The 14185-nt window shown below is 38.3% G+C and overlaps 2 protein-coding genes across 3 annotated transcripts in view; one reads left to right on the top strand and one right to left on the bottom strand.

Annotated features, from left to right (window-relative positions):
- Nucleotides 1-1493: 1493 nt before the first annotated feature.
- The window catches only part of vsig8a (V-set and immunoglobulin domain containing 8a), an 86513-nt gene continuing 73821 nt past the window's right edge, over nt 1494-14185 (top strand). The window contains exons 1-4 of one of the 2 annotated variants that reach the window (XM_042509002.2): nt 1494-1647; nt 1971-2220; nt 8125-8197; nt 8355-8430. The gene's annotated coding sequence lies outside the window, so the exon portion shown is untranslated. Of the gene's footprint in view, nt 1648-1970; nt 2221-4814; nt 4875-8124; nt 8198-8354; nt 8431-14185 lie in introns of those variants that run through there. The other variant, XR_006106929.2, reaches the window with a different exon arrangement.
- LOC121959596 (putative flavin-containing monoamine oxidase A) overlaps nt 8829-14185 on the bottom strand; it is a 51483-nt gene continuing 46126 nt past the window's right edge. The window contains exon 12 of the mRNA XM_042509001.2: nt 8829-9437. Within this exon, the coding sequence (XP_042364935.2) occupies nt 9092-9437 (346 nt within the window). The 3' untranslated portion in view covers nt 8829-9091. The remainder of the gene's footprint in view (nt 9438-14185) is intronic.

Genomic DNA, 14185 nt, shown 5'->3' with positions numbered 1-14185 from the left:
GCTGCTATTAAAGCTGACATGTGCTGCTAATTGGGATTGAGCTTAATGTGACTCACTCGTGTAGCAGCCTTGGTATTTATCTGTATTTACAAGTGGTGGACAAAAAAAGGTATTCACTTTACTGCTATATTGCCACTAATGCCTTAATAGAAAAAACATTAGAAGAAAATTGTAGAATTTCACACTGTAAGACTTTACACACACAAACTGCTTTTTAATTAAAGGTACAACACTCTGGAGTCCCCTACCTGCAAGCTCAAAGCAAATTAAGAATTTTAAAGGATTGATTTTGACTTTTTTTCTGCAGCAGTTAAGTCCTGGTTTATCATGACATCAAATAGTCATTATTTGTGTACTTGACCCTAATGCAATGAATGTTTTGCGTGATGTTGAATTTGTTTGTGTGTTGTCACAATTTTGAAGTGTAATGTGACATTTTAATGATTATTCAAACTGCTTATGCCAATCAGCTGACTGGCGTTGTCAATTTTGCTTGTGCAACTGTCATTGTTTTTCTGTACTTTCCCTTTAAATAAACGGGGTGCCCAGTAACTCGACTGGTAAGGTGGGCGCCCCATGTACGAAGGCATCGTCCTTGCTGCAGCAACTGTGAGATCAAGTCCAATTAACACCAGCCCTTTGCTGCATGTCATCCCCTCTCTCCTTCTGTCTCACTCTCAAGCCATCCTGTCAAATAACAGCGATAAGACCCAAAATAATCATCTTTATTTAAAAATAAATAAATAAATAAACTTATAATAATTAAGTGAAATGAGACCATCCACCAATGACTTATTTATCCTTGTCTTCCTATCTATGATTATAGGTGCCCTCCCAAAAATAATGACAGATTAATACACATTTTTGGAGCTTTGAGGTAAATTCCACAAGGTGATATAAAAAAAATATATATATTAAATTTTTTTTTTGCTCAAAATAATAACTTGTACACAAGATAATTATCCTGTGAGAACAAGCTAATTAGTCTTATCATATCTTATCTTAACACAAAATAATAACTTTATACATAAGAATATTACCAACTCGAATAGACAAGATAATTATCATTTATATGCATAAACAGTCAATGAATTTTCACAGTTCATTTAATTTAAAATAAAGAATTATTTATGACCTAATTGGTCAAACTGTTTTTTTAAACAGAACAAAAAAAACCAAAAAAACAACAACAATGTGAGGTATTTCTTCTATCTTGAAGAGGAATCTAATAAAAAATAAGTTGAATCTTGAGTTTTTAATTTATTTATCTTTGTCTGTTCTTGTTTGTTTATCTGTCTGTTTATTGAGGCCATTATTTATTTCCTTTAAGCACTTGATTTTGTTGTGATATACGACAAAAAAAGTTGTAAATCCTCTGGTTGCCAACAAATAAGCAAACAAACAAACAAACAAACAAACAAACAAACAAACATCTAAATGTCCTGTTTGCGCAGGTGGGTGGGGGCGGAACTTTAGATCGGAACCTTCGAGCGGAACGATTGTTCGACGTTGTCCCCTCAGGTGATTATTTATCAAACCGGAAGTGTACAGTAGAGCGCGTTAAAATTCACAGCTGTACACTCGACGCTAACAACACCGACTTATGGACTTTGCAAATGACTTTTCCCCCCAAAGTATACACGAAATGTAAGACCAGACGCTGCAGTAGTTGACCAAACAGTTAGGGGGTTCAAAAAAGTGTAGATTATGAGCCGGTTATTTTTTATTTTGGGAATCACTGCCGCGCGGAAATCCGAGCTAAGCTAACATGTTAGCGGCGGCTAGCGGTGAACAGGTTTAGCTAACTAGCCCTCCACCCCACCGTCTGCTTCTACCTGGACTGCTTTTGCTGCTACATTTAAGGATTATCAAACCAAACCAAGATGATTACAGCTTCACCAAGTATCTTTATGCAGACATGAGACTGTTGAAATTTGTTATCGAGACAAATAATGTCTTTTGCTCTCCAGGGAGATGCGGTGAGAGCAGTGCGCTCCCGGGGCGGAAGGTCACTTTCAGCTGGATTCAGACGTGCTTTTTTCTTGTGCTTCGTGATGAAAAAGTTGTTTTCCACACCGTGGGGCCATGCAAAAATCACGAAAGCCCCAGTTTGTGCAGCTGGCCTTCTAGAGACAACTTCCACAAGAGCACAAATGGCTGGAAAGATGTTATCGTCACACAGCACCGTGCAGACGCTCACCGCCTTCAGCTATTTTAATGGTAAGTGAAGCTTATGTTTAACCCTTGGCATTGCCCTGCTTGTGTTCTGCTGTGGATTAATTTGTACATCGCTCACGTCCGCGTCTGTCTACCTTCCTGTGTTTAGTCAACATTGTCCCCGTCCTTGGTGCTGAGTCGTGGATGTAATAAAATAGTGGTGCTTTTTCTTTTCTAGTTTTCTTTCTGTTTGTGTTGTGTATTCATGATGTTAGTTTGATTCTGAACGTCCTTGAACTTCTCGAGGCTCAGATATTTCTTCTATTTCTTCTTCCGCCGTCATGGAAGGCCTGGAAAAGTCATGGAGTTTCACAGTCGCAGTCAAGTTTTGAAAAAATATCACGGGAATGTGTTGTGTGTAATTAATTAAATTATATTAATGTAAGGTAAAAGTGAATTTATGATTATTGTGATAAAAAAGGCCACAGGTTTGGAAGACATGTTTTCTGTAAAAGATTTGGTGATTCTTTGTTCATTCTTTAGAAAAAGGCGATTTAAAAAAAATAAATAAATAAACAACAATGCCTACAAAAATGTAGAAGTTTTAAGAAAACGGGTTTGGGAGGCACGTTTCTATTTTAAAAAAGTGATTTTTTTTATTCTTTAAATAAAAAAAGAGCATTTTTTTCTAGAAAACTAGCATTTTTTGAGAATTTCTTTTCTTAAGAAAACGAATTTGGAAGGCATGTATTTTTGCTTATTTTATTATTATTTTTTTTAATAAAAATTGACAATTCTTATACAGGTTTTGGAGACATGTTTTCTTTAAAAAGTTTTGCCGTGTTTTTTTTTTCAAACTGCCAAAATGACAGCATTTATCACAGCCAGAATCTGTAAAAACAGAAGCTAATGTTTGAGTTTCAAATTTCCAACTGTCCTTCAGCACGTCATGTGGGACACTGAAATTATGCTTGAATAGAGTTTTCATATGTTTGAAAAACAGTGGGCAAAGAAAAATATTTGAGTCCTTCAAAAGTAATAGAAAAGTTTTTAAATTTTATCACAGACATTGTGTGGGGACCCTGATACACCTTGTTGCTCATGCATTCATTTTATGCAAGTCCTCCATGTTAAAATCTGAGTGGAAATCAGATTTGTTCTGGCGCTGCAGACACTACTTTGTATATAGAGGAGTTGGCTTGTTGGCCTGGATTGAGCCTCGACTGGCTTAAATGAAACCAGGGAGAGCAGGCAGTTGATCCAATGCAAGCTAGTGATAACAAAGACAAATAGTAAGCCTTGGAGCCAGACTACTGCTCAACGATCAGTGGCTGTTGGAGATATTCTCTAGGAGAGAAATAGGGACAGCCAAAAAATCCTTTCAATCAACCGGGCAATCAAGTGATAACGAAATCACTTTCTCTTGGATGTTTTCGTTGTATGATTGGTTCATGCAGTCATATCTTCTGCAATCCAGACTACCTGATCTTGTTCCCCTGTGAGTTGTCGAATATTTTCTTCAAAGCACAAATGAATTGTCCAGCTGGCTTTTGTAATTTCCAGATAGGATGTTGATATTGGACAATTTTGAAAACCCCCAGACTGAATGAAATGATTCCAACAGTGTTATAAGAGTACAATGCTAAATCACAGTTACTTTTTGCCTCCATAAAAAAATCAGCTCTATTGTCATTGGAAGCAAATTGATCCTGCAGAATCATGCAGTATGGACATGATTAAAAAGAAATAAAGAAAAACAAAAACAGTCCTTTAACTCTAAAGTAACTAAAACACAGCTGCAAAGGCAGCTGCAAAAATGACTCATTAAATTTACCAAACAGCCTCAAAAATCGTGATGTATGTTAAACACAGGAAAGCTGCTTTGGCAAAAAGGAGCAGAGGCCATAAGCAAACCCCCGCCAGCATTAACTGAAAGGCACTTCATGGGATATTTGCATAACAATGCTACAAAATGCAGTCTAAACACAATTGCCAGAGTTGAATCAACCCCTCGCTGACATAATTTAAAATAAATGAACATTATAAGTTTCACAAAGGCAGTATTTATTCCAGGGTTGCTGAATTGCATTATCATGCTCTTGTTATCAAAAGCGCCTGTATGACTAGAATATAAGTCAGCATATCATATATTATGATGGCAAATCAGCTTAAACAAATGGGGTCTGGCTTTAACTGAGAAAAGAGTTGTTTAATGCACTAATATTGATTACACACTGCACTGCAATGTATAAATTTTTAAAGTTGGTGCTGTTGCCTGAGGGCAAACACTAAGGCAAGTGCTGCGACAGGTGTTTACAGGGGCTACAGTAATTACAGTAACATTACTTATGGGAAGCAAATAGGCACAAAATGCACACAAAAACACACAGTCCAGTGTGCAGAGTCAGAGGGTGATAGTGAAAGATGCTGATCTGTCTTTTTTGTTTTTAAATTGTCTACCATATTTTGGACTTTCAAACTTTTAGGAGGTGACAAACTAATTATTGCATTTTTACCTTATTTTCTTTTTCAAATATCGAGCAAAGTGTCCTCCTGCCTGATTCATAATGAAACACAATATGACCCCTGTATTAAGATATGACTGTATTATATGAAAAGCTGCTGGGTAATATTTATCAATGTGCTTCTTTTCACAGTGAAATTGGCAAATTATGAAGATTGAAAAAATAAAGGTAAAATAAAGGTGGCAAAGATGACTGCTTGTGAAGTCTTTGTTTATATCTTCTGGCAATTAAAAGTGACAGTTCTTGCCTGTGTCCTTCTACCGTTTAGCCATTGATGTTGAAAAGCTGCAATTTGTGACAACAATTAATGTCATGTAGGGGTCATGAGTCATTCACAAAATAGTTTAATAGACTTGTTCTGATAAATGCTCATAATTTCACAATGATCATGCATTCACAGTTGAACACAAGAACTGGATGAATGACAACAAAACAGCAGCTGATGAGGTCAGCTGCCGCTCCCAGAGGGTACATTATAGCATGCATACTGTAAGTGAGCAGTGACATTTAGCAGTGTCTAACTATGATAGACAGTACCTTGATAAATATCGATATTCAATACCACAAGGAAAGTAGATATTTAGGTGGGGCTTGGTGGTAGAATGATAATTAACTCAATATAATTTTTCTTGATAATGATATAAGAAATGTTTAAGAAATATAATTAAACCACAGTTCTTATTAAACTCCTTAAACCACAGTTACCACCCACCATTAAGCAGAAGAAGAAGAAAGAGAAGTTGTAGCAGAAGAAGAATAACAAGCAAGACCAACCCACCTTTTATCAGCCTCTTATGTGTACAGCAACATTATGACATTACACCGACATTCAACATGCATATATTTCTTTTTTGTGTAACTGTTTTGACCATGGATAATGTCACACCGTGATCTGACAATAAATTATACTTTATTGATATGTTTTTTTGGGTAAATAATTATCGAAATAGAGCAAAATGCAAATCTTTATTGTGATAACATTTTAGCCATATCGCCCAACCCTGTATTAAGGCCATGAAATTATTGTTATTTTTTAATTAAAAGATAAATATAACCAGGCTATAAGATGACAACAGTGACTTTTTCCTTGGTAAGTAGCAAAGAACAGCAGAATGACTGTTAAAACATGACAATTACTACATTTTTTTTTTAGTATCCTTTTAGTCCTGGTTCATTTGGTAACAGTTGTTGTCAGAATCAGAGCCACCTGTATTGATTCTGTTATTGGTGGTAACAGCAATGTTTTTGAAATACTGCATATCAGAAATTTCTAGAGGCAGCAAAACAAGCTGTTGTTTTATTAGAGAAGTTGGGTAAAATTGGCCTTTTTCCATCATTCTGCGAGCAGCCGTTTCACACTGCAGCCTGCGGACAGCAGAGCACAGTGAAAGTGAAAGTCGGTCACCTAGTGAAGTTAAAGGTGTGTTGCCTGTTGCTTGCAGCTCTTTGTGGCAGCTCCTTCTAGTTCCATTACTTCCTGCAAAATTTACAACTGATTTACTGTCCGTAAATACCAAAAATAACTGCTGGTAGTGGTAAAGGCGCATTTCATGTGACCTCTTTTTTTTTAACAGTTAACTCCTTTAGGGCTGAAATTTGAAAGTTGGAGGCTCAAATCTTTAGTCTGAGACACTCAGCGACTGAGGATTGCTTCAAGGAGAGCGGCAGTTTTTTTTTTTCTGTTTTTCTGTGCAGTGTACTTTTGGGGATTTTTTGGTCCCCATATTTTACTGCAGAATGAATGCTCTCGGCTTTGACACTACTCTTTGCAGCTGCAGACATGCAGGCAGCGACATGGAGAGAGAGAGAGGCCACACTGTAAGGTGAAGAAGTGGTGAATTTACAGCTCACTGCAAGCTAATACAGTATAATCTCTGGTTTATGTTGATTTCTAGTGTCGGCAAAAAATGTTGTGCATTTGTGGTATGTCATTCGATTGTTCGTGGTGGATGTGATGTGGATGCTGCTGTCACACTGATAGTCCGACTGAGCCCAATCAGACTTAAAAACGTTGTATGGAAAACAACACCAGTCGTTTATTTGTATTGAACTGTCAAAAGTCCAATTCGGGTACAGCCCTAAACTCCTGCTTCGCCACTGAAATGCTTTTAATGTGAAACTGCAGCAGTAGGGGATGTTCAATGTGCATTAGCAATAAGTAGAGGTGAGAGAAGGTGGGGCTTTGGAGGCAGTGCAGTGTGTTAGTGTGTGTGAAGAGAGAGTGAAGGTGAAGCTGGTACCAGTGTGTTGATAGTGTGGAAAATAGGTACAATGACATATACCATGTGATGAAAGCTCTGAGCTTCACTGCAGAGTCCCTGAAATAGCTCACTCATTTGCTTTGCTTTAACCTTCTTTAAGTCAGAAAAATGGAAGTAAATATCTTTTGCATTTCATCTGAAATCCACATCAGAGCCATAATTTTTGTGAATTTTAACCAAAAATGACCAAATCAGTGACCAAAGGGTGCAAAAAAACTCACGGTTGGATGCCAGACTGCTGGTCTTGATTCACTCTGGACCGGCTTAAGTGAAACCAGGGAGAACAGGCAGTTGATCCGGTGGAAGCTAGTGATAACAAAGACAAATAGCAAGCTATGGCGCCAGTAGAGTCAGAGACTACCGTCCAATGATCAGTGGGCGTTTGAGATACTCTCCAGGAGAGACATGGGGACTGACAAAAATCCTTTCAATCAACTGTGCAATCAAGTGATAGCGATTAAATCACTTTCTCTGGGACGTTATCATTGTGTGACTGGTTCATCCATCTTATGCTCATCCGAATGTGTTGGTGGTTTTGTGGGCGCACAAACGCGTGTGTGGCTCAGCTCCAAGCCTCTCAGGCAGGTTTTATGGCTCTCTGGGAAACAATGCAAGGCATGCCGTGTGAAAGCTCCATTTTCTCACTGCAAAGTGGTTTAAACACAACATGAGCTCTCTGACGCGCTTAGCTTACAAGCACAACCAAATTTAATGATCAGAATGGTAAATGTAAAAAATGCAATTGGGATAGAATGCAAATATCTCCAGGTGATTTCTGTAGGAAGTTCTTCAGAAAATAGTTGTATCATCATTTGTCATGAAAAAAAGATGAAATGATTTAAGTTGACAATGAAAGTGAGTGTTCTGGAGTCAGTGAATCTTTATATTTCAATTTTGCCAACAAGAAGGGGAAAAACTTTTGTTATGAAAATTGAGTAGTTTTATTAGTAAATTAGACGAACAGTATTAAGACATCAATGAAATGCTATTAATCAACATTTCATAATGAATTACATTAGGGCTGCCCCCTGAAAGATTTTGGAATTTGGAGTCCCGGCAGTGGACTGATATTCTTCAAGTCAAGCAGTCTTTTCTTTTTTCCAGTTGGTATGAAGTGTATAGATGTAGCTGTAGAGTGAACACTCCTCACTTCCCTCCTCACTTGCTTTTCTTCTGTACAGGCAGCTGTGGACCCAGACCCCCAGACTCGAAGGAGACGGAGGCAGCTGCCCGGAAGATGAGAGGCGTTGCCTGGTAAGGCTTCGAAAAAACATTGTCTTCTGCTTTCCGCTTAGAAGTATTGAATTTACAGCCCACAGCAACTTATTATGGTTTTGAATTACAGCCCACAGTAACTTATTATGATATAGTACCCCTTACTTCCCCCCTCACTTGCTTTTCTCTGGTACAGGCAGCTGTGGATCCAGACCCACGGTGAGTCTGACGGAGAAGCAGGAAGCTGTCTGGAAGAAGAGAGGCTTTGTCCGGTAAGGCTTGGAAAAAACTCTGTCATCTGCTTTCTTAGAAGTATTGAATTTACAGCCCACAGCAACTTCTTTAGTATACAGTCTCTGGCTTTTCTTTGATATCTAGTGTCAGCAAAAATTGTTGTTGCACATTTCCGAATTGTTGTTAGTGCAGTTAGTATGCAGGGTTTTCCACTCATTTGTTTAATTTTGGCGGGTCATCATGTGCATTAAAAGTGAGAGTTAACCGTTCACTCTGCGGGGTCTAAAACTTTACTCTCATTCACAAACATCTGCAAACAGCTCCTCTCATCCATTGATGTGATCTGACGAGCGGTGAAGGAATCTACAGATCAGTTATACAATCCGCAAGTAATTTGGTGATATATTGATTTTAGAAGAGCCAATGTACAAAAATAAACATTCAAACTCAGAATATCTTTATTGCACATGTGCAAATTCTATTGTAATATAGAATCATGTGTGTAATTAAGCATATTAAATTATTCACAATTTACCTATTTATTATAATATGATTTTATATGATACAGTATAATAAAAATCAGTCTTAATTAGTCAATCAAATATGCAGTAGACTATAAGAGAATACACCAACTTCTGCAAAAACTGTTGAATCAAATCCAAAGAGGTGACTGGGCAGCTATTTTTTATTTCTCTGTTTCTATAGAAATATATTGCAACTGGTTGTTGAAAATAAATTTGTCAAGTAGCTTTTAACCTTTAGCAGTGCATTTTGATTCTGAGCCAGCAAGACAGCTGCACTTATTGCCAGCGTTGCTATGACCATAGCCTTGCTTGTAGACAGGTACGTGAGTCTGGGTAATGGTGTTTGCTCGGTGGCGCCCTTGACAGTTTGACTGCGCTGCACTGTCTCCTGCTCCTCCTGAGTCAGGGTCGTTGGGCAGAGCGCAGCCAGTACTTCGAGAGCAGCTCGCTGACCAGCTTGTACTGCGCCACTCATGTACCCACACCACAGGGTGGCTGTCTCTGTGCCTGCCCAGTGGATCCTGTAAATCAGGGAAATCAGTGAGCCATACACTAAACACTTAGCCTTATGTTGCTGTTTGAAAGGGTTGTCATTGTATCCTCTATTGGAGTAATTAAATCCCTTTTAGTACGTTTATATAGTGTCTTAAGCCATTAGTGCCTACATTATCAGTTTCAATATGTGAAGTTGGTGACTGATAAGATTTCCTTGCTAACAAACTGAAACAGTTTTGCCCTCTGTTTGCATATACATGCTCAGCAAATGAGACTAAACCTGTTCAGCTTTGTTTGAATTGCTCACTGTCAAGAATGTATATAAATAGGGGTGTAAATCACCAGTTTCATCATGATGCAATATTATATCCATTCTTTTCCACAATAATTCGATATTTGCCGACATGACAAAGTCTGTCACGATTTGGTTTTGGTTTTGAATAGATTTGATTCAGGGCCTGTGAGCATTATGAGATTATATTAAATGCTCATTTAACACAATCTTTTACAGAATAAGCCACCTCTTTTTGCTTTGGCCATACAAGGAAAAACAACAATAACATAAATTATTGTAAATAATGAAAACTGGTTAATTCTGTCAGAAAACCCCTTATGGAAGAAATGTTTTTATTTTAACCCAACTCATCTTTTTCCTAAAACTTCAGGGCTGTTTGGCTCAAAGCCCTGAAGGCAAACTTCTCCCAATAGCATTAGAACATGAATTAACAACAAGATCATTTAACAAAAGTATAAAGCTCAGCTCAATAATAACTATCAAGGTTCATAGACAGAACAACTCTCTTTTTCAAGTCACATTTCCCCCCACAAATACTTCATGCTAACGTCACTAGCATAAGCTTATGACAATTTACATTTCATAAATAACCTCGCAATTAGCGGCCTTTTCCTTTACTCATAGCTTAACACTTTACATGTATTTTTTATACTTTTCTTTACTCAACGCTGGTTTAACTCACAGAAAGAACAGCACAGTTGGATTACAGCAGGAATGCACAGTTTTTTGTAGTCTAACCTTGTTAAAACCGTGCAGCTAATTTTGCCGTGTTGCTGTGAGGTTAGTAGAGTGAGATGCCCGACAGATATGTTACTTTTCCTAAGTACGGCTGGATCAATGTTTACACTTTGCATCAATGATACTAGGTTGTTGCTGATTAAATGATATATCAATCCAGATTGATGAATCTTTACACCTCTACTTATAAACCTTATGAAACTCTGCCCAGGATGGCCAAATTTGTTGTCATCACCAGTCCACATCATGTGACTTGGAGTTTGAATATTGTTGTCAGAGTTTGACTTGAGCTGCAGACTGCAGGGCTTTGTCATTGGCAAGATGGTAGACTTCTGGGTGTGATTGTGTAACATTCTCAAAAAAGAACTGTAAAATTAGCAGTCTAGTAGGATTGGAAAAAAATGAATTGAAGTCGACACTTGGGAGGGAAAATGTGGCAGTGGATGCTGCTGCTGCCAGTTGCCAGGCCCTGGAGAGGTTGAAGACAATGGCAGCAGAACTGAAGATGATGCATTACAGTCTCCCTTTACCAGAGGCTTTGTGGAAACATATCACTACTAACCCTTAAATAATGGCAGCATAGCAGCAGGTTAGCAACTTTTCTCAAAACTCAAATCCATTGGCCATGGAGGCAAGAGTGAGGGAAGTGGTAAAGACAGAGACCATCCTCATCCAGCCCACAGCACTTTGTACAGTGTGCTGAAGAAAGGCCAAGGTTCAGTGCTTGAGTACTTGAATTTTGAGGATGAAATATCAAATACTGGAATATCTTGAAAATAGCTGTTTTTTTAAAACAAAGACCGAAAGAAGTCCTTGAAATTCAAATTAAATCGCATAACTTTTTCTTTTAGTTCACTTGTATATTGCTCAGAATCAGAAATCGCTCAGCTTTTTCTTCTTAATTTCTGATGTGTTGCTGACTCTCGCCTCTACACACTGTGCTGTTCATTGCATTATTTAGTTGTTTTTTTTTTTTTTTAATTTGCACAACTCCTAAAACCCAGCAGAACCAGTACAGCTGTGTTGGCATGGCTGAACTTAACATGAATGAACTTCACCATGATTTGTTTCTTTTTCACTGCAGTGGTGTGCTGATGTAATGGCTCTGCCGAATAAGTGAAACTTAAGTTGCAGCTGGCGTCATGTCCTTGCACTTGTTTCAGATGGTTCCATCCTTTAGATGATTTTCTCAGATCTTCATGATGTGTTCTACTTTTTGTAATGGCTGACAGTTCTGTCTAATATCAGGCAAGCATGGCGAGGTCTCTCCTCGTGCGTGGTGTGTAAGCAGTCGGTACAGTAGGTGTGGGGCAGCCACTTAAACTCTAAAGCAAGAGTGTCAAATGTAGGTCAAACATACAGCCCTAAACAGCCCAATCCAGCCCTCTGAATGACTTTACAAAGTGAAACATTTCAAAGAAGTCATTATTTATGAGTGGTTGTGGACAATAATGAAGGACATTTACTTAGGTGTTGTACTTAAGTACAGTTTTTGATGCCAAAATCAAGCATTTTTACTGTATAAATCTAAAAAAAATCCAAAAGTCTCAAATTTCTATCTTGAAATGACTTCAAATCTGAAACTTGAGCCGCTATAAAAAAAGTTATTTATAAATATGACATCAAAATGGGCTGTATGCCCCCAAAATAAAATGAGTTTGACACCACTGCTCTAAAACATTCTGTGATGATTTCATACGTTCGAGTACGAGTACCCACTTCACTGAAGAGACAAATATTGATCACATCATTTTATATTCAGTAAAAATATATATTTGAAAATGAATTCTTTGCTTTAAGTGAAGTTTTTGAAATAATAAAAAAGGATTTGCTAGAAAAAGTACTTGAAAGCCCTTGAATTTCATTTTGTAATCGACCCTGAAAAGGAGAAAGCTTAGCTGTCTCCCTACACTGCTGGTTTAGCGAAAAGTAAACGCCATTGTTCTGAGATACAGATGTAGAGGCCGGTCCTCTGGCTAGTGTCTGTGAAACCACTGACTGGTGAGGTGGAGCTGAGTTACAGCCCAAAAATAATACTGCACCCTTTCAATTTTAGCCTACCATTGGATACCGACTTGGTAAAGAGAAGCAGCTGTGAGAACAAAGGTGTAGTATGAGAGATTTTCAGCTTCTGCTCTACAGCCGGCCACCCTGCAGCATGTGGTAGATATGATCAAATGTGATAACATGTTCTAATGGAGTGGATGACACTGTGATTGGGTTATGTTGTGTAAGTTGAAGGAGCTACATACAGTCTCTTCAGAGAAAAGAGAGCCTGCTTCCAGGAGCTTAAAGTGCTCAACAGATAGTAAAGAATTCTCAGAGTCTGTTATTCTGGGCAATTATATTTCCGCACCCAAAGAGATGAATGATCTGTGCTTTTTGAGTGCTTGTCTTCTGTGTGCCTTAGGGCAAGAACATGCTAATCACAGCTGTGCAAAGAAGAACATGCATGGAGGTCTTTTCGACATGTTCACTTGGCTGTTTTTTTTTCATTACTTTTCAGATTTGGAATATAACATGTATGAGTTTTTGTTTCAAGCCTCTCTCTAAAAGGTACATGTATCTAATAATCATCTGGCTTGACACTGAAGTCTTTGTACACAATGTTAAGATTCGTGCACGTTGGGTCCCCTGTGTGCGAGGCCAAGTGTAATTATGCAGTGTGTGTTACATGTCTTCAGAGAACTATAATCCTGGGCTTACTGAGGAAAGCTAATAAGACTAAACTACCTATAGTAGGTGTTTTGAGAACGTCGACGGATTCTATCTTTTCATATCTAATGTACCACTGAGACACAAGAAGTTCCACTAATTCACCATTTGAAGGACACTGGATATGTGTAGCGGATTACTGCTCATGTATTCACTAGCCCATCATACTTGCTTCAAGGCTCCTCTATACCAGCCCCCATCGCTGTGCATCAATCAGAGGAGTGCAGACGGGCTCCCCCTTTGCACCTTCAATCTGGCCAGTATCCTTGATGATTAATTTATGTTATCTGAACAGCGAAGTTAGAGGCCTCAGCAGCAAACAAGCTTCCTGTGCACTCAAACATACTTCTCTGATGCTGTAAAGAAGGCTATGACAATGAATTTCACAAAGGGACGTTTCTATTCAGTGAGGGTGCTAACAAGAAATTGGATGAGTAGTCAGGAGTGAACAGAGGATCAGTGTGTGCCAAAGCTGCGATGAGAAATGCTCAGAAGCATCTTGAGAGTTCAGTCTAGCCTACAAAAAATATTCCACTCGAGACTTCATCAGCAGAATATCCAAGAAGAAGACCTCAGACTGAAAGGCCTTTTGGCAACATGTCAACAAGCTCGGAGTTTGTAATGCACACCGTCTGCCTTTCTCCCTCAGACTGATACAGACTGCCTTTTTAAGTCCTAAAAAATGCCTGACGTCACCCAGAGTACAGGACTGCTTACTGCGACACATGGTTAAACATTTTTGTTTGAGGAAGCTCTGTAATGGATTTAAACAGCAGTGAGTCAGCTAAGAGTGCAACAAATTCAAAATAATCACTGAGATAAACTACAGTGGAATCTGCTCAGGGTAATTTTTGTTATTGAAATGCATGATAAAAATGTATTTTTTCCATGACTTAGATGAGATGTTGTGGAGCTAAAAAAGATCTTTGACAATAATAGCTATGATAAATGGTCACTATTTCATTCTCAGTGTAAATCCGGGTGGTTTTTTGCAGGGTCCTATACCAATCAACCTTTGATCTGGGG

This window comes from Plectropomus leopardus, chromosome 20 (assembly GCF_026936395.1).
Source record: "Plectropomus leopardus strain MGB_pleo_1.0 chromosome 20, ASM2693639v1, whole genome shotgun sequence".
NCBI lineage: Eukaryota > Metazoa > Chordata > Actinopteri > Perciformes > Serranidae > Plectropomus > Plectropomus leopardus.
This window is presented reverse-complemented; position numbering and strand designations above follow the sequence as displayed.